We start from the raw sequence: 12,486 nt of genomic DNA, 5'->3' as shown, positions 1-12,486 counted from the left end.
ATCGCAGGCTGCACGCCACCAGAACCCTGACTGTTAGAACTGCGAGAGCAAACAGAAAACATGATTGTGCATTTATTCATTGCTATGTAAGGAACACTTGAGGGTGTACTGACATTTAAACCAGACTCAGACCAGGATCAATCAGTTACTGAAGGCTTATGAATGAATATAAATAATATATATATATATATATTACCTTGCCTGAGCTCCAGAGGTGGCAGACGGATACTGAAACAAACACCAAAGACAACATCACTATGATGGACAAAATGGATCAGCTATTAGCTGTACATGAAAAATAAAGCCATCCCGTTGTATAAAGCAGACAATACAGAACACTGGGTCCTTCTCCTCCTCCACCATGAGCAGCGGCCATGACACGCTAACATTAAGCAGAAAACCTGGGCATGTCCTTCAGAACAGCTTCAGACTGAGGTTTCGAACTACAAAAGGACAATATTTCATAGCAATATTAGATAAATCAACACTTATGCTCACCGAGGGATCAACTATTCCGCTTCTCCACGTTTGTACCTGCTTGCGTGTTTATTACGAAGAAAACAAGAAAATGACTTCACAATCAATTCGAGTTCTAACTAGAAGCACTACAAAATCCGATCTTCACGCTGTGGACCTGACTAAACCCGAGCTCAGTTTCCCACGGTCGTGTTTGTTTAAATCTCAGGACGGCCAGAGATAAAAGCGGCCCCCAAACCAGTAAATGTAATGGAGATTACCTGTGGATACGTAGGAGGACCTTGCGTTGGCGGTGGAGGACGCGCAGGTGTTTGTACGTTTCCGCTTGGCTGGCCGTTCCTCGGAGCGCTCGCTTCGGTCGCCCTGTGAAGTGTGACGGAATAAAGCGCGCTTTTAAACTGTCCTCTTACAATTTAAGAATTTCGTTTTACTGACTTTTAAAATACTCGAAACATGACTGCTGAGCAGGACCGTGGTCACAGAGGTGACGCTGATTTGTCTCCATTTTATGGAGTTTCCTTCAAACAGAAATTGCGGTTAGAAATCTAGAAACTGTGGTTTTTACCTGCTCTGTTTGGACCGTCGGCGCCTGAAGCACCTGTTTAGAGAGTCCCGTCTGAATATGTAAAGAAAACCCAACACCAGCAGCACCAGAACGGGCAGCACCAACAGGAAGAAGATCAACAGGCCATTCCTCAGCGTGTAATCTGAGAACAGAACGCACCGCTCGTACTTGTACAGTATTATACGAGAATACATTGTTTATTATACGCTAATAATAATGTGTATATATATATATATATATATAAAATATACTCATTTAACGTCAATTCAATTTTAAGGAGGAAGTAACGTTGGGAGACTCAGGAAGGGAACAGTTCCTCGTATTCAGACTGAACAAAATGGCTTCCGCACTCATTATTCAGCAGCACTTAGAATAGCACTTGATCCAGCACAGACTGTTATTTCACATTTTATTTCACATTTATATCGAGCAAGGTCGATCGAGGTCATGGAATCATAATGTGTGCAGGATGGAGGAGATTTTAATCCCACGTCTGAGTTCATATTGTGTGTGTGTGTGTGTGTGTTAATTCGATGCGCTCTGATGTGAAGAAAACCTGCCAGCAGTGTGAAGGAGAATGAGCCTGAGCGCTCATATGCTTATAGAGACACTTTAAGTTCATTCGTGTGTGTGTGTGTGTGTGTGTGTGTGTACCTATTTGAGCAGGTCCACTATCCACACTGCCTCCTCTTCCCCATGTTCTGCAGTCAGGAGGAGCCCAGCCATTGTTGCAGTGACAGTGGGCGTTATTGTTACACACCTGGAACGTAACACACTCATGTCACACAACGACACACTCATCTTTACCCAATGACGTTTAACCCTTAAAATGTTCCCTCGTTAGCAGTGCTCTCTCTCTCTCTCTCTCTCTCTCTCTCTCTCTCTGACCTAGGCCCTGTCTTATATTACATTTAACATGTATTTTTATATCATTCGTTTAAAAAAAAACACAAAAAAAAGTCATGCGCAGCCTCAGAGCTGAGCAGGTGTTACGATACACACCCCATTGCTATTGCAGTCCTTTACAGCATCACACTTCTGGCCTTGTGTCAGCACGGATGAATTCACACACTGGAAGTTCACACAGACCTGAGGGCCAACATCCGAAAACAAAAAGAATACAAAAACATGAATTTACACACACACACACACATATATATATATATATATATATATATATATATATAAACACCGACAACTAGCATGAAAGCTAGCTAATGAGCCACAGTGTGGACTTCCATAGGTTCTACCATGCTGAGAAACACCAACACAGCTCTTGTACACTATTTACATCCTGCATTTGTATTATAATACAGTACGCAGTGATGATGTGAGCTGGCGTCAGAACGCTGAGGTTTAGTTTAGCGCGAGAATACGGGAAAAAATAACACACCACGTATTACGCATACTCACTCTGCCTGCAGCGCACACTGTCGCTGTTTTAACGTATCCCGGGTCCAGGACGTCTGTTCCCAGGTTGAAATCGGCGTTCCTGCACGAGACCCCTGGTGCTATGTCCTGGACGCTGATGACCGCCCCGGCCGGGGGGTAGTTCGAGTCAAAGTTTGTGCACTGTACCTTCCCACACATGGAATTGCTGCAGAAAAAACGTTAAAGATCATTAACGTTTGCAAAACGAGTTCCTTCCTGTTCTCACGTACAGTACGCCGTAGCAGCTATAAACACTCGTTCCCTCACCGGCCCTCTCAACCAATCACGATCCAGAATTCAGGTTACAACCATTCCAGCATGAAATTGCCTCTCTAACGAAGTGCTTAACATTTCAGGATAGTGATGGAACTTACTCCACAGAACACGGGACCAGACTGGATCCGGAGTAACCGCAGTTTCCAAACTTGGTGCCCTGTGTATTCACGTAGCTGAAGCATTGATCGTTGGCTTTTATTGCGTCTGGAATTGTTTTTTGTAAATAAACACAGAACAGCCGTGATGTTTAAATATAAACATCTTCCACCAGTGCTGTGGATCATATACTAGATCATTTCTCTCATCATATATGTGATGTGTATGTATGAAACTGCCTACTGCTTTTATTTATATATATATATATATATATATATATATATATATATATATATATATATATATAAATAAAAGACAAGGTAGGTACTTTGGCCGAAGAGCTGCTTGCACTGGTAGTCCAGCGTCTGGCACCGGCCCTCGAAGCAGTAGGCGGTGCCGCCCTCGCAGGTAAGGCCGTCCATTAGATAGAAGTCTGAAGGGCAGAACGCGGATGTGCCGTTGCAGTACTCCGGCAGGTCGCACTGGTTCACAGATTGTCTGCAGGGCGTACCAGACACCACAATCTGCAGGAGATACACACGTCAATGATTATGGCAGTGGAATGTCCCTCACATGGGTAGTGAGATAAAGAGTGTGTGTGTGTGTGTGTGTGTGTGTGTACCTGACAGTCTTTGCAGCAGAGGCCAGCAGCGCAGGCTGAACCCTTTGTGAAAGTGCACGTAGCCGCGTTACAGCATTTACTGTTGCAGCTCTGCAATGCGACACACACACACACACACACATATACATATGAAGGTTTACATGAGAAATAAAGCTGTTTCCAATCAGTGAGCCTCATCTGTCAATCTTTTGACAAGATAACATACATTTGCATACATTTACATTTAGCCACACCCACAGAACTCTGAAAAAGGCAAAAGGAAGTTGAAAATGCCGATTTAGGTGACGCAGCTTGCTCCCGACCGCATTCTATCCCGTCGGCAGAAATCGCGTGGATGTGAAGAAAACCACCGAATACGGAAGTGTCATCATCAAGCCAAACTCATCTACTACAGCCTCGTTGTGCACATTACTCACACTCTTGCAAACTATTCCGACGTCTAGACTGATCAAATTATAATGTTTTCACAGTTGTAGTGTGTGGTTTGTGTTTTTCAATAAAGCCTGAATCTGTGAAGATTATCTCGATGAATGGGACGTCTAAGAATCATAACAAAAACCTCATCCCTGCGGCACTCTACTGATAAACGGCAGCGCAGCCGTGGTCACGCTCTGACACGGCTTCCTTTTCTCGGGCGCCATTACTTTTGTCCCGCTCGTCTTATTCATCCTATTTAATGAACGTGAATTGTTCGAGTTTCACAAGCGAATAGTGATTTACAGTTCTGGGTAAATCGACGAACTCGGGACTGGAGCGCGTGTTTGTTAGGTTTCGGTACCTGGGGCGGTCCGCAGTCGCAGTCTTCCCCCGCCTCCAGGATGCCGTTGCCGCACTGGGCCGCGGAGATGACGCTGTCCTGAGGCGGCTGGTTCAGCAAACACGCGCCTCCTCCACGCAAGACCAGGTTCTCAAAATCCGTACCACTGCACGTGCTGAACAGAGTCGATCCGCTACACGTGCGAAAACGTAGCATAAATAAACGTTAAAAAAAGAGGCATCGTTCTCTAAGCTTTATTGATTAGGATGTCGAATTCTGGATTGTGATTGGTCAGAGGCCGTCAGTTCGTTTCCCTATAACCACAAGTGTGTGCGGTACTGACGTGGCGGTCGAATACATGATGCAGCTGCTTCCGTCGCACTTGCAGCGCGTGTCGTCGTGGGTCATGCCCAGATTGTGGCCCATCTCATGAGCCAGCACCGTGGAATAATACTGAAACCCATTGTCGCCATACTGCGAAGAAAACAGATTCTCATGACAAAGATTTCAATGAAATAGTTCACATTCTCAAGCCTCTCTCTCTCTCACTAGACATTCCAGTTTTTCCAGTTCCTCATGTCTGGCGTGTTCTCGGAACAACACACCACGCTACCTAGTCATCTCCTGTTTCACTTCAAAAAATGACCCCTGAACTTTACCTAGTCTGCAAATACCGCTCTTTCACAATATCTTGGTATAAAGAAACTTTTGAAAGAAAGAACCTTCCAGCCCTTGATTACTGTACACCAACCCCCATCACTAGCTACGTGCTGCATCATCGGTCAGCCGTGTTGATGTCACGATACACACGAATAACACGACGCGGGCTCGGGTTAGTCTTCGGGGAACGACCTGTTGGACTACTTAACCGCAAACGGCATCGTAATGATGTTTGGAATTCCATGATGGGTGAAGCAGGATACTGACCACGCTAATTCCTCCGCCGCTGCTTGCTGAGCAAACAGTCCCGACGTAGGCCATGCCCAAAATCCCTCCACTGTACGCTCCTTTTTGACCCCTATAAAGGAAAAGACACAAGAATAAAACTACAAATGAGACGACGGCATGGTAACTTCAAGAACAAACACAGACTCGCACAGACACCCTGGAGAATCCAAAAAATCTGGAATGTGAACGTGGTGTGAATGTTTGAGTTATTTATTACAGCACTTTCGCTTTCCTTTAGAACCGACTGGAACGTTTTATTACTAAATCTGCCTTAAAGTCATCTCGAAGCTTTAGCCTTCTCCACATTCCACGTAAGAATCACGTGGAACGTCATCCACAGCATCATCACGTGCTTAAACTGCTTACACCACGAGCTGGCCCATGTCGCTGCGCGATGTCAGGTTCGCTTTCCTCCACTTGACAAACTGTCCTAAAACCACTCTCGGGTCTCCCCCCACGTCGAACGGGTTGCTCGTCTCGAAAATCTCCAGACCCACCAGGACGATGCGGATATTCAGCTGCCGGTAGTACTACAGGGCCGAGAGAGCGGGGTCAGGATTCTCCACATCCTGGAGTGTTTTAGTATTATATACACATATAGATATGTATAACAAGACGGAAAAACGACACGAGGCACTAGGAATTTCTCACCGTGTCCAATAAATTAGCAATCTGGACCATTTCATCCCTCACAGCAGTGCGGTTGCTCTTCATGAATACAAACTGTGCAAGAAAACAAACAGATAAACAGTAAACAAAAACACAATCTGACCGCGTAGCCACCCAACACAAATGTAAACAAGTTTGAGGCCCCTACCCTCAGATTGTCCACTACTAACGCCAGCTCCACGTATCTGGTCTGAGGCAGGTTGCGTTTTTTCTGTCGGAGAGACCGATAATCAGATGAACAGATATTTGTGCATAAAGTTAGTAATGAAAGAAAGCAATAAATACGCCAAGAGTTCAGCGTCTGGAACGTAAGCACAGGAAGAGCAATAGGTTTCGCACGTGTATCTGTCGAAGCACGAGAGAAAATAATAATATGTAAAAGAACCGTGCGCGCCGGATCGGGTGCTATTCTATGCGCTGATGAATAACGAGCGTGGAAGCCATTTTGTTCAATTAAACCCAGTGATTAATGCGATCGGTGATATATCGGACTTTTAATACGAGACGCCGCGTAGATATCATCGTATTATTGTTTTTTATTTCACGCGCAAGTACAAAACGACACTATTTCTTTCTTCAGCCGAACTAGACGACATCTACTCAAGAAAAATCTGCCGTCACCTGGAGCTACGACACTACACGCCGATGAACACTTCGAACAGGGAGCGCAGGAAACCGAGCTGTGCGTAACCCGACTCTGAACACGAGGAACTTTCCCAGAACGCACCGGCCAGTAGCTACACGGCAAAACATTACTGACCCGTAAAAACGTCTCCATCGACAAGGTGCGGTCGCAGGAGCCGTCCTCGCCGCAATCGCGTTCGCTGTCCACCCCACACACAAACGGATCCGACCGACTGTTCTCCAGGGGAAACAGGACGTGCTCGTTGTTCGCGGCGTGCAAAGCGGGTTCGAGGGCGTAACTCTTGTTGCCGATGAAAATGACGCCCCTTGAAAAGAATACACGTATTAAGTTCTGTATAAATAATGCATTATTATTATTATTATTAATGTAAGTCATTGATATAATACCGCTAACAGTAGTGCTATATATACACACACATAACACGTTATGTGCTTAGTCATGCCAGGTACAATGAGTTCCTTGTTTTGGTATACACAATGGGATCCTTTCATTATAAAGACAGGAGCGGCAGGTTAAATAAGTGAAGAACAAATCAAGGTGTAAACAAACAAAGGTGTAGCAGGTGTCTCATCAGCCATGACAAACTTTACATTCTGAGTAATATCATACCTGAGTCCATTACAGGTGCTCAGAGCCACCAGAGATTCCTCATAACCTGAGACTCGGCCGTAGTAATGACACAGCACCTGGAACAGACGAATCACTTCACAGCAAACGGCCAACCAGCTCTGACTAGCATTGTATAAATCACTGTTTAAACCCCATCTGACTCGTCTGTTTATTCATTCCTCCATCTACCGGGACACTAACTGCATTTCATTGCCTCTGTACTTGTACTCTGACAGTAACAATAAAGCTGAACCTAACCTAACCTATCTATCCATCTATATACTGCTCTATTTATATACCTCCATTTATCTGTCTGTCTATCCACTCATATATAGATAACCATCCATATGTAAGTCTATACATCAGTCCATCTGCGCATCCATCCACCTGTATATCCATTCATCCATCTGTCCATCTACTCATCTATCCATCTTTCCTTCCATCCATCTGCCTATTCATCACTCTATCTGTTCATCCATCCATCCATCCATCCATCCATCCATCCATCCATACCTGGATGTAGGAACTGGAGAGGGGTTTTGGTTAAAACCAACAAAATCTCTGTCCGTGCATCCATCTATCCATCCATCCACTTACCAATCTTTCCATTCATCTATGTTTCCTTCCACCTGTATCTGCATCTATCCATTTACCTATCCTTCCATCCATGCCTCTCTCTCTCTCCATCTATCTATACACACACCAACCTATCTACAGTTGCAATCAAAATGATTCAAAATCAGGATTATTGTCAAAATCGACAGACTTTCAACGGCGACGAACAAATCAAACGAAAGCAAAGTGAAATACTTCAACACAACGAATGCTTCGAGTGGTTTCCCCAAATTCGACTTCTCTCAAAAGTAAATATTTCTCTCAATGGACACATCAGTGCCATCGGAATGACAAGTCCTCGTGTCGAAATGATCTCAGTATACCAGTGTACCCTGCCAGTGTTTCCTGAGGTAAACTATCGCTACAGTTTTGATGACAATGATTCAACTGCGATCTGAGAAATGCACCAAAGCGACTGAGAAAAACTACAATCAGTGCGTTAGTGATGTGACCAGTGGGCAGGAGCCTTACAGGTTTCTCTCTGTGCTTCGTCGTGGAGTTGCGATGCACGTCATGGGAGACCACAGCGAAATCAGGTGATAAAAATTCTCTGGAAAACAAGAAGAAGACGCACACGCCTCCGGAGTCAAGCTTTTACGTGTGAATGTGAAAATGAATAATCGCAATGAGGAAAAAAAAATATATATATACACACATGTCTCTTACTTGTTTTTGGTTAGGTGTAAGAGGTGAACAGCGTCATCTATCTGAATCGAGTAGGTCAGACTCTCGGGATCTGCTCTCTGCGAATACAAAATACCGGAAAAAGTAGTAAACGAATCAGAACTCGACTGGCGATCGAGGCTGCGTATTAAATAAGCCGGCGTGCATACTCAGACTACCTGTCTGTGTGTTTGTGCAAAGTCGTCGTGTCTCTGCCATCGTTTGTGCACAAGCTGAGGTATGACGATCTGGTAGTTTTCCAGGTGTGATGTTTGGGGGTGGAACAGATCTGTGAACATATCCGTTTAATTGAATGTCTCGATAAACAGAACAGGGTTAACTGTTAGTCGATCGCTGCGGTGTAAGAGTTATCACGCCAATAACCGCGTCCGCTACTGCACAGAGTTTATCAATGACCTCCCAGAGATACCAACTATGATCGGATCACTGTCTGATCCCAAAGAACTCGATCAGGCGACTGAATGCTTAGCGTTAACGTTCTGCTGCACGCTAGATAAGGTAGCTCCACTTAAAAGGAAAAAATAAGTACAGAGAAACAGCTAGCACCCTGGTATAACCGTCAAACACGTACCTTAAAACAGACCACTCGACTGTTAGAACGTAAATGGCGTCGAACCAAATTGGTAGCATTTCAAACAGGATAGAAGGAGAACCTGCTGAACTATAGACAATCTCTCAGTGCTAGATCAGTCTCGCTCTCCACATTAAGAGAAGATAACTAACCCTGTAGATGATAATATAACAATATCAGATCAACGTTTAGAATGTTTTACTCCACTTACAGAGACCAAACTAGCTTCACTAATTTCCTCATGGGTATAATCAGCTTGAGTACTAGATCCCTTACCTGAATGTTTCTTCAAACAGATTATTCCAGAAGTAATCACACCCCTTCTAAATATAATCAATTCTTCCCTTAGCACTGGCGATGCACCTAAATCACTTCAACTAGGTTATTAAACCCTTGATTAAAAAACCTGACCTTGACCCCTCTCAACTGTCCAGCTATAGACCGTTATCAAATCTCCCCTTCATCTTTAAGATATTAGAAAAGTTTGTACACAGCAGCTCTGCTCGTACTTACACAGGAACAACATTCATGAAATGTATCGGTCAGGATTTAGACCTCATCATAGCACAGAGACAGCGCTGGTTAAAGTAGTAAATGACCTTCTACTGACCTCTGATCAGGGTTGTGTCTCACTGCTTGTGTTACTTTGATACAATAGATCATACTATTCTCCTTGATAGACTAGAAAATGTTGTTGGCGTTAAGGGAACAGCCCTGTCTCTGTTTTAGTTATGATGTCATAGCTAGTCTTGTGAGAGTCGCTGCTTGCACTCTGCATGCAAAGTACACTGTCCTTAACCATTACAGGGCAATAAGCATACCTAATGATCTCTCTCTCTCTACCACTGAAAAACCATACAATGGCTTTGGACCTCAAGTCATATGAACAGTTATGCAATAATAGCTTTAGGACTACAATTACCACAGACAGTGGAGAAGTTCAACTAAACAGACTTCATGTCAAGACTGTAATGAATTTCCTGCTTACACAACTGCACTATTTGAGCATGTAGTATTAGCATATTTATAGAAGGGGTGTATTTATTTATTTATTTATAATCGCACTATTGACCCAGATGAGGACGGGTTCCCTTTTGAGTCCGGTTCCTCTCGAGGGTTCTTCCTCATAGTCGTCTCGGGGAGTTCTTCCTCACCACCGTCGCTCGTCCGGGATAAATCCATTTAAAACGTACATCTGAAAGCTGCTTTGTGTCCACAAATAAAATTCGATTGAATTGAACGGTCACTCCACCTCATCACACCACCTCATCGTTGATTATTTCACTATAACAGCCCAAAGTTTTTCCTTTAATAAATAAAAACAACTCAATAAATAAAGACGCCCATGCATCATAAAATCAAACACTGACGTGCAATAAACCAAAAAGAGGAAAATGTCATGAATAGTGACATTATTGTGATAATGTTGTGCTTCCTGGATGCAAAGAGTGACATGTAAATATACTAGTCAGACTCAGACTGTTAGTCTGTAGGCTATTCCAGCTCTTCTAAGATCAGATAAGACTGCTTATCAGCATTAGAATATTATTAATATGGATTCTAATCTGGATGACAGAGCAATCTTCATCAGACATTATTAGAAAAGCTGATGAGAGGATTATTCCAGCTCTACAGCCATTACACAGGTGATAAACTGACGAATCTGCGTTTTGCTAAACTAAAATATCTCACCTGGGTTCATGATTCCGTCTGTGTGCGCCGTCAGGATGAGCAGGAGAAGTGTGGAAAAGTGTCCACTGGGATTTCTATTGCTGCTCCTGAGTTCCTCTCCCCCCATTCTTCAGTCTGGTGTGTGTGTGTGTGTGTGTGTGTGTGTGTGAGAGAGAGAGAGCTCAGGTGAGACAGGTACACAGTGCTGCTCATTCACCTGTACGCGCTGACGAAATGATCGTGCTGCGTTCAAGAGCTGCTCTAACGTTACACCTCAGCCACTCACGGTGTGTTCTTCCTGCCACAAGTCACACAGCAACAACACAACAAACCACACCAAATCTTTATATGTACATTTATATTGAGTTTATATAATTAGACGTTGAGATTTGTGTTTTTTTTGTGTGTGAGAGAGCTCGAGCTCAGCTGAGACAGGTACACAGTGCTGCTCCTTCACCTGAACGCGTTGACGAAATGATCGTGCAGCGTTCAAGAGCTGCTCCTGTTTCACTAACGTCTAACGGTGTGTTCTTCCTGCCACAAGTCACACAGCAACAACACAACAAACCACACCAAATCTTTATATGTACATTTATATTGCGTTTTAAATGTTTACAATGGGGGGAAAAAAGCTTAACGTGAAACTCTGTGCTTTATATTTAGTTTCATTTTTAAAAAAGTGTTCCATAAAGTGTGGGAGAAGTTTAGTGTTTCTAGCTCACTGATTCACAAGATGGAAAACCCTCCATGGTGTGCTGTTATAGGAAAATAATCATCAAGAGCATCACCATCGGTGTGATGAAGAGGAGATACTGTTGCTTACCACCCCATGGTTGTTTCTTTTCCTACAACTGTGCGTGTTTTATTCCTCTTACACCACAGTAATTTACTAACAATTAATTTAAAAAATACTAATAATAATAATGAAAGAACGACACCGTAATATTTTTTTAAAATCTGTTTAATGTTGTGGAATATCTGCGAGACAAGTTTTCGTTTAAGGTAAACTTTGACACTGGAGACTCCTTCCTTCCATACCTGTTAAATAAAGAAACATCTCTTTGCTGTTACTATGGAAACGATAACGTATTAGAGCCAGCGTGTTAAAGAAAATGAATGAATCAATACCCGATGACCAATCAGAATGCAGAACTGAGCTGTGATGTAATAACACACTGTGTACAGCTGTTTATTAATGGGGAATTTGCTTAACGTGAAACGTAATATGTCGTTTTTAGCTTTTTATTATGAATATTTCGTTCCTGAGGATTGTTCATTCGATACTACACGTTAGTTATGATCAACATCCTGCGAGAGAAATTTGGTGTTAATACGTGTTTATACCACGTTAAGCCGTTTCCTTAGAACAGAGCTGAAATCTCTCTGTGTGGAAGTTGTTTGTGGATTACGGTTTTGTGTTTTGAATCATGTTTAGGACATGCTAACTGTGTGAGAGATTTGTTGTTGATTCCCAGGTAGTAAAATCTTGTTGGCACCTTTTTATTTTGGAGTTCCACAGAGGCACTATTCATAACAACTCTGCAAACGTTGAGCGTCGATCGAACACGATGTCTGACGCTGACCCGAGGTGGATTTATACAGTACGGTGGGTCCTGAAAGTCTGACGGCCCTGATCACCTCACATCAGCGGGGCGCTACGCTAAGAGTTTTCATCTCCTGGTGTCGGAAACAAACTTTCTAACTCCCTACACACTGAGTTCATTCAATTAAGTCCAGCATGAAATATTAAATATTGAAATATTCTTAAATTCTTGTTTATAAATTAAACATTTAATCTGATGCTTTTATTTATTTATTTATTTATTTATTAACTTCTTATATTTTTATG

General features: G+C 43.1%; 1 protein-coding gene across 1 annotated transcript in view; it reads right to left on the bottom strand.

Moving 5' to 3' along the window:
* The window catches only part of zgc:174164 (ZnMc_adamalysin_II_like and ADAM_CR domain-containing protein), an 11,886-nt gene extending 858 nt beyond the window's left edge, over nucleotides 1–11,028 (bottom strand). Inside the window, exons 1-22 of the mRNA XM_017483309.3 lie at nucleotides 10,659–11,028; nucleotides 8,554–8,663; nucleotides 8,378–8,454; nucleotides 8,183–8,261; nucleotides 7,097–7,173; nucleotides 6,602–6,791; nucleotides 5,990–6,052; nucleotides 5,824–5,895; nucleotides 5,539–5,702; nucleotides 5,152–5,242; nucleotides 4,568–4,698; nucleotides 4,246–4,417; nucleotides 3,468–3,557; nucleotides 3,174–3,369; nucleotides 2,848–2,953; nucleotides 2,456–2,639; nucleotides 2,045–2,131; nucleotides 1,697–1,802; nucleotides 1,043–1,184; nucleotides 738–840; nucleotides 197–228; nucleotides 1–39 (exon numbers count right to left, since the gene is read on the bottom strand). The exon at nucleotides 1–39 is cut by the window's left edge and continues 858 nt beyond it. Coding sequence (XP_017338798.1) covers nucleotides 1–39; nucleotides 197–228; nucleotides 738–840; nucleotides 1,043–1,184; nucleotides 1,697–1,802; nucleotides 2,045–2,131; nucleotides 2,456–2,639; nucleotides 2,848–2,953; nucleotides 3,174–3,369; nucleotides 3,468–3,557; nucleotides 4,246–4,417; nucleotides 4,568–4,698; nucleotides 5,152–5,242; nucleotides 5,539–5,702; nucleotides 5,824–5,895; nucleotides 5,990–6,052; nucleotides 6,602–6,791; nucleotides 7,097–7,173; nucleotides 8,183–8,261; nucleotides 8,378–8,454; nucleotides 8,554–8,663; nucleotides 10,659–10,764 — 2,417 coding nt within the window. The 5' untranslated portion in view covers nucleotides 10,765–11,028. The remainder of the gene's footprint in view (nucleotides 40–196; nucleotides 229–737; nucleotides 841–1,042; nucleotides 1,185–1,696; nucleotides 1,803–2,044; nucleotides 2,132–2,455; nucleotides 2,640–2,847; nucleotides 2,954–3,173; nucleotides 3,370–3,467; nucleotides 3,558–4,245; nucleotides 4,418–4,567; nucleotides 4,699–5,151; nucleotides 5,243–5,538; nucleotides 5,703–5,823; nucleotides 5,896–5,989; nucleotides 6,053–6,601; nucleotides 6,792–7,096; nucleotides 7,174–8,182; nucleotides 8,262–8,377; nucleotides 8,455–8,553; nucleotides 8,664–10,658) is intronic.
* Nucleotides 11,029–12,486: the final 1,458 nt, after the last annotated feature.

Source organism: Ictalurus punctatus, chromosome 13, assembly GCF_001660625.3.
Source record: "Ictalurus punctatus breed USDA103 chromosome 13, Coco_2.0, whole genome shotgun sequence".
NCBI lineage: Eukaryota > Metazoa > Chordata > Actinopteri > Siluriformes > Ictaluridae > Ictalurus > Ictalurus punctatus.
The sequence above is the reverse complement of the archived record's forward strand: the minus strand, read 5'-3'. Positions and strand labels throughout refer to the sequence as shown.